The sequence below is a fragment of the Antechinus flavipes genome, chromosome 6, assembly GCF_016432865.1.
Source record: "Antechinus flavipes isolate AdamAnt ecotype Samford, QLD, Australia chromosome 6, AdamAnt_v2, whole genome shotgun sequence".
In the NCBI taxonomy this organism is placed as follows: Eukaryota; Metazoa; Chordata; class Mammalia; order Dasyuromorphia; family Dasyuridae; genus Antechinus; species Antechinus flavipes.
In genome coordinates this window covers 126140465-126147929 of record NC_067403.1, presented here as the reverse complement: position 1 = coordinate 126147929, position 7465 = coordinate 126140465, and the positions used below count along the sequence as shown (strand labels likewise).

General features: G+C 35.9%; 1 protein-coding gene across 1 annotated transcript; it reads left to right on the top strand.

Annotated features, from left to right (window-relative positions):
• Positions 1 to 5623: 5623 nt before the first annotated feature.
• LOC127540297 (CCHC-type zinc finger nucleic acid binding protein-like) lies at positions 5624 to 6178 on the top strand. The gene has a single exon (XM_051964930.1). The coding sequence runs from the start codon at positions 5654 to 5656 to the stop codon at positions 6167 to 6169; it is 516 nt and encodes a 171-aa protein (XP_051820890.1). The 5' UTR covers positions 5624 to 5653; the 3' UTR covers positions 6170 to 6178.
• The last annotated feature ends 1287 nt before the right edge of the window (positions 6179 to 7465 follow it).

The window sequence follows — 7465 nt, the reverse complement described above, 5'->3', positions numbered from 1 at the left end:
ACTTCTTTATCCACTCTCTCTTTAACTGACTTCTCCAGGCTCTTTTCCCATTTTTCTTCTAGCTCCCTTGTGAGAGCCTTTTTAATCACTTCTATGAGGTTCATCTGTGCTGAGGAACAGACGATCTCCTCCTTTGGGGATTCACCTGGGGACTGCCTGTTTTTAGTCTCCTCAGGATTTAGAGTCTGCTCTCTATCTGTGTAGAAGCTGTCAAGGGTTAAAGTCCTCTTCAGCTTCTTGCTCATTCTGTCTATTAATCAGAGACAAACTACCAAAGAAAAACAGAAAAAACTGGAGTCTTTCTTTGGGGGGGGGCTGGGTGTGTTATCGAGCTTCCTCTACAGACTGCAGGGGGCAGCAGTGAGGCACTAGCAGGACTGTGCTGCGCCTGCGCTCTGAGATCCCAAAGCGTGCTGAGTCACTGAGGGGGGGGAAGGGGGGGGCGGCCAGGTCCTGAGAGACTCCAGCTGTTTGGGGTTGTATTCTTCAGCCCCGGTGTTTTTAGCTTCTCTGCTGGGCTGCTGACTTGCTGCCGGAGCAAAGTATCCAAACCTGTAGTGAAGCTCTCCCCGCAGAGATGGCTGCGATCACTCCCCACCCCCTCTCCAGTCTGCTCCCATGCTCTCACTGCCGCTGCCCGCCGCCTGCGCCTGATCTAAAACCGCCCCAGCCCTCCAGTAAAGACAGACCTTTCTTGGCGGATCTCAAGGATGGCTTCTCTTGGTAACTATTTGTGGGTTTTTTTCAGTCAAGCATTGATTCAGAGGCTTGTAATGAAATGGATAGTGAGAGAAAGCACGGAGCTTATGCAGCTGTGAGCCTCCTCTCCGCCATCTTAACCGGAAGTCTGCCATACTAATTTCCAATTTTCCCAGAAGTTTCTGTCAAATAGTGAATTCTTATCCCCAAAAATGGGATCTCTGGGCTTGCTGACACTAAATTGCTATAGGTATTGATGATTTTGTCCTGTGAACCTAACCTATTCCACTGATCAACTAAACTATTTCTTGGCTAATACCAAATAGTTTTGGTGACTGCTGCTTTATAATATGATTTTAGAACAGGTACAGCTAGGCAACCTTCATTTGATTTTTTTTTCATTGATTCCCTTGAAATTCTTGACCTTTTGTTCTTCCATATGAATTTTGTTGTTATTTTTTCTAGGTCATTAAAATAGTTTTTTAGGAGTCTTATAGGTATAGCACTGAATAATAGACTAGTTTAGGTAGTATTATCATCTATTATATTCGCTCAGCCTATCCAAGAACACTTAATTTTTTTTTCAAATTATTTAAATCTGACTTTATTTTTGTAGAGTGTTTTGTAGATTTGCTCATAGAGTTCCTGATTTTCCCTTGGCAGATAGAGTCCTAAATATTTTATACTATTGGTTGTTACTTTAAATGGAATTTTTCTTTGTAACTCTGTTGGATTTTGTTAGTGGTATATTAGAATGCTGATGACTTATGTGAGTTTATTTTGTATCCTGCAACTTTGCTAAAGGTGTGGATTATTTCTCATGAATAGGCTGACCTTGTTCTATTTCTTTTTCTAAAATGGGACTATTTAAGCAATTTACTTCCTCCTTCTGGGAAGCCTATATTTTTGAAAGTAGTCATCTATTTCACTTATCAAATTTATTGACATAAAGTTGGGCAAAGTAACTCCTAATTGCTCTAATTTCCTCTTCATTGGTCGAAAATTCTCCCTTTTCTTTTTTAAGACTAACAATTTGATTTTCCTCTCTTTTTTCTAATCAGATTTACCAAAAAATTATCTTTTTTATTTTTTTATAAAACCAACTCTTAGTTTTATTTATTAATTTCAATAGTTTTTTAACTTTCAATTTTATTAATTTCACCTTTTAATTTTAGAATTTCAAGTGTAATATGTGATTGGGGGGGGTTAATTTGTTTTTTTTTCTAGCTTTTTAAGTTGCAAGCCCAAATATATTGATCTTCTCTTTCTCTATTTTGTTCAAGTAAACCTCTAAAGATATAAAAATTTCCCTTTATTACTGCCTTGGCTGCATCCCCCATCATTTTGGTATGATGTCTCATCAGTGTCATTATCTTGAGTGATATTAATTTGCTGTTTCACCCATTCATCCTTTAGGATGTGATTATTTAGTTTCCAATTCTTTTTGGTCTATTTACTCCTAGCTTTTTGTTCAATGTAGTTTTTATTGCATCATGATCTGAAAAGAATTCACTATTTCTGCCTTCCTGCATTTGTATTAATTCATCCCCCCTGCTGCTTTCCATATTTTTTTTACTTCCTTCCTCTCTCCCTTCTTCTTTCATTCCTGTCTTATATTTTTCTCTGATTTCTAAAGGAATCCTTTGAAAATCAGTCCTCAAGTATTTAATATTTTAGTTGAGTATTTTGCATGTCAGGTAAGATGTATTCTAGAAGGTGAAATGCAAATTTAGCAGTATTAACCAGTTTCTAAGTTATGATAAACAAGGCATTATAATGATAAAGTATATCTGCCAGATTTGCCTACCAGGGAGTAGAGGAAGATATGATTAAAAGATAAAAATATTTTGAAATATCCTAGGAGAAGAGCTTGAATTAAATGCTCAAAAGATGTTTACTTTTAACCATTGGGAGAAACAGGTTTTTAGTTGTTTACTGAATGATTTTTTTTCTATCACTATTCATGTGGTAAAGTGGTTAGGTAAGCAGCATAAATAATAAGATAATGGCTTTGGAATCAGATTATTTGGGTTCAAATCATGGCTCTAACATTTGCCATATCTGATCCTAGACAGGTTCTTCGACCTAAGTTTACATATTAAATAAAATAAAAATAAAGGTGGATTCAAGTGTGTGTGTGTGTGTGTGGGGGGGGGTGTTTTAGATTTTAAAAGCTCAATAAGGACATTACAATTTGAGAGAAATGTAAAGAATAATGATAAAAATTATTTCATGAATGAATGTTTTTTCCAATGCAATTTAGAGCTATACAGGTGCTTTACAAGATCAGTAACTGCAACTATCACATATATTACCTACAAAACCTGAGGAAAACATTAGTGGTGGAGTTTATATATTTATTTATTTATTAGTGGTGGAGTCTATAGATTTACTGGCTCAATAATCACAATAATTAATCAACAGCCTTCTCACACAGAAACTTTCTTGCCACTTAAGTAGTGTGGGAAAATTGTTTTTTCTGAAGTAATTTCTCAGTTAGTGTCTACCAATAAACCCTCCAAGAATATATTGGAGCTAAATACTCATTGGTTCACATATTCATTAAAACCTACTAAGTACAAAGCATTGTTTTTGCCCTCAAGTTTTTTTCAATTGTAGAAGAGGAATCCAAAAATTTGGCTTTGGAGGAACCTTGACCTTTTAATTAATTAATTGCTTTAATATATAATAAATTTATAATTTGCTTTAATTAATCAATGCTTTTATATGGCGGGAGGAAAAGATCTATTTTTTCCCACCTCATCATAAGAATAATGGAAGGAGATGATATCAGAAAAAGCTTCTTAAAAATATAACTATCCAAGAGTAGAATAAAAATGAGGAAAATAATTTTTATATGAATAAACAATTGTTGAATTAGGATTAATGTTTTCCATTCCTATTTCCTTATTCAGAAACAGCCGAGAAGATTAAATCCTGTTGAGTACATGCTTCTTGATCTTGGCTAGGACCCTACCCAATTAAAAGAATGTACAAAAAGAATTAAATCTAGACATGTTCTTGCTCTTAGCAAGAAAACCCCTGTCCTTGGAACCTATTAGAATATAGGAAGATCTAGCTAAATAAAGGCAAAACCAGAGAGTAGTCTGAGAAAAGATGGATATATTTTTTTCTAGATTGCTAGACATGACTGTCTCCTGATTAGGATGAAAACCTTTTGCCCACTTTCTCATTAATTTGTCCTTTCCCTCACTGACTGTTAATCCATCAAAGTTGATTTCCATGCTCAAAGATGTGTCTTTTTCTAAAGGCTTTTTAAGTATTCAATGTTGTTTATGGCATCACTGATTTATGAGGAAATTTATTTTTTAATTTTATTTATTTTAATTTATTATTTACCATTTGTAATTAATAAATTGATGAACAGTTACCCAGAAACTGTATCTCTTGAACTTTTCATTGATAACAAGAGGTTTCAGGCAGATCTTCAAATAGAAACTGGCATGCTACTCATTGTGAAACTTTCTTTTGCATCTGTATTTGATGAGATAATTTCAGAAGTCTCTTCCAGTCTTACATTCTATGATTCTGAGATTCTGTGGGAAAGAAGAGAGTTTGAAGGATGAATCAGTGGGATTAAGATTGTATGTGGTAGGGTTGGGTTCAATATACACCTTTTATTTATGAGCTGAAAAGGATTTGGGGATGTCATTGTTAAATGCTGAAACCCCAACAGTTAGAAATCACTCGATTTGTTGGATAAAAAGAAATACTTATTGCCTCCAACTTGAATTAATACTACCATCATTTCAGCTATATTCTAAGCAGATAAAAATGAACTGGATGGACAGCAGCAAATTCTCAGACAATTTGGATGGTTTAATTATGCTCACATACCTAGGAGTTTAAAGTGGTAGGTTTTGAGTATTGGTCTTTCTTATCCCACATCCAAAACTTTATTCAATTTATTACTACTACTACTACTAACAGTAATAAATCTTTAGAAGCAGGCATGGCAAAAATTAATTTCAAAATTATGTCAGCCTTAAAATATGAGAGTTCTTATTTAGAACTTGCTTTTTCAAATTGTTGAGAACCTATTCAAGGTTTTCTGTTTTTATTTTTGAGTAAAAAGCATTTTCCTTATATTCATGAAATACTCAAAAGACCAGATGTCTAAAAAACTGTATCTCTAATAAATTGGGTAGCTCCACTATGTAGAGCTTAATGAAGATGTGTGGAAAGATTTAGAGATGACAAAAATGTGTTCAGGCCTCCACTGGTAAAAAAAAAATAAACTTGCAATGAAGACTTCAAAAATTCATAGAATTGTCAGAGAGACTATTCTCTAAAAGTATTGCTGTTTCAGTTAGTACTTGGAAAATATTTTCTAAATATATAGGTAAGGGGAGTGGAGCGAAGATGGTGGAGAATAGATACATCTCTGATCTCCTCAGAGCTTCCTGCAAATCAACAGCAGATTATACTGGTTTTTGAGTGACAGAATACAGAAATATTTAGAGTAGAAAAAATTTCCAGAAAAAGATACTTTGGAAAAACTTCAGAAAAGGGCTGTTTTAATCAGGCAAGAGAAGAAGCTGCCAACCCCAAACCATAGTACAGGGACCTTGGGGAAAGGAACAGAGGTGGGGAGTGAGAGTGTTGCTGTGTCCCTCCACCAGGGAAACTACTTTAGATAACTAAGACTATTCTATCTTGGTTACAAGCCAGTGGCTCAGCAGATTTGCTGTAAGACACCCAAAGCAAATAGAAAAAGGAAATCTGGCCATGCCTACCCAGCACCAGAATTCAGCCAGCATCAACCCCAAGACAACTTAAAGGGGATTTCATCCCTTTCCATTAAAAGCAGACCTCAACCTTTAAAAAAAGTGAACAAAAAAGCAAAAAGCACTTTGACTATAGACTGCTTTTATGGAGAAAGAGAATAGAATTTACACCCTCTCCGACGTCTTAGAAGATCTTAAGTGCAACAATGAGCAGCAACGAGTGTTTCAAGTGTGGACGCTCTGGCCATTGGGCCCGAGAATGCCCAACTGGAGGAGGCCATGGCCGAGGAATGCGGAGCTGTGGAAGAGGTTTCCAGTTTGTTTCTTCACCTCTTCCAGACATCTATTACCGTTGTGGTGAGTCTGGTCATCTTGCCAAGGATTGTGATCTTCAGGAGGATGAAGCCTGTTATAACTGCGATAGAGGTGGCCATATTGCCGAGGACTGCAAAGAACCAAAGCAGGAGAGAGAGCAGTGCTGCTACAACTGTGGCAAACCCGGCCACTTGGCTCGCGACTGTGACCATGCAGATGAGCAGAAGTGCTATTCGTGTGGAGAGTTTGGACACATTCAGAAAGATTGCACCAAAGTGAAATGCTATAGGTGTGGTGAAACTGGTCATGTAGCCATCAAATGCAGCAAGACAAGTGAAGTCAATTGTTATCGCTGTGGCGAGTCAGGGCATTTTGCATGGGAATGCACAATTGAGGCTATAGCTTAATTATTTTCCTTTGTCGCAAGGATTTGGACTTTAATACCTGGCTGCACTTGTAGTGAATACTGAACTGAAATGAAGACTGCTCCCAGAGACTTTAAGAAAACCAAACCAGAGAACATTACACTTACTCCCATCAGATTTGGTTCAAAGAGACAATATCAGACTCATTTAATTCCAAACAGAAGCTTGTTTCCCCCTATAGTAAATAGGAGGGAAGGGGGAAAGAAAAAGGGAAGTCTAAAAAAAGTGAAAACAGAAGTAGAGTGGGAAGGTATAAGAAGGGCTGCAAAATGAGGGGGATGTTTGAGGGAGTGGGTGATCATTGAAATAGTACTGGGGAGGAGGAAAAGGGTGAAAGGGAAGAGAAAAAATACACCTCGGGGTAAACAAAAAGGCAAGAAATACAAAGTTAGTTATTTTACATGTGAATGTTAATGGGAAGAACTCTCCCCAAAAGAAGAATATATCAGACTGGATTAGAAGCTAAAATCCTGCAAATGGTTGCTTACTAGTAGTAACTCATTTAAAGCAAAGTGATACATTTAGAGTAATGGCAAAGGACTGGAGCAGAAACTTTTATGTTCAGCTGAGTACAAAAAGCACGGGGCATCAATACTGACCTCAGATCAAGCAAAAGAAAGGATAGATGTAATTAAAAGAAATAAACAATCAACATCTTACTTAAAGATACCATAGAAAATGAGTGCTATAAATAAATGTCCAAATTCCTAGAGGAGAAGTTAAGAAAGCTCAAAGAAGAATTAGACAACAAAACTACACTAGTGGAGGCTCTCCACCTTGCTCTCTCAAAAAGGATGATAAACCCTTGGAGAAAATTGAATAAAGACAGAAAGGAATATACTTTTTTCTTGCAAGTACACATAACTTTATGGAAACATAAAACCCTCAAAATCAAATGCAGAAAAGAAAAAATAATAAATGCATTTATTATTATAATAAATTGCACATTATGATGCAATAAAAATTACATGCAATGAAAAGCCAGAGAAAAATAGGAAAAAAAAACATTAATCAGAAATGAATCCTAATGAATGAATGGGAGAAACAACAAATCATAGACACAATAATTTCATCCAGGAGAATGACAATTATGAGACAACAAACAAAATTTGTGGAACGCAGGCAAAGAGGGTGTTATGCTAAATTTGATATCTCTAGGTGCTTATTTGCATAAAATAGAAAAAGAGAGGATTATGAATTAGGTTTGCCACTAAAAAAGCTAGGAAAAAAATTAACCCTCAATTATAAACCAAATTTGAAATTATGAAAATAAAAGGG

Excerpts from the sequence above, each read along its gene's own strand:
- LOC127540297 (XM_051964930.1), top strand. The coding sequence starts at position 5,654 with ATGAGCAGCAACGAGTGTTTCAAGTGTGGACGCTCTGGCCATTGGGCC.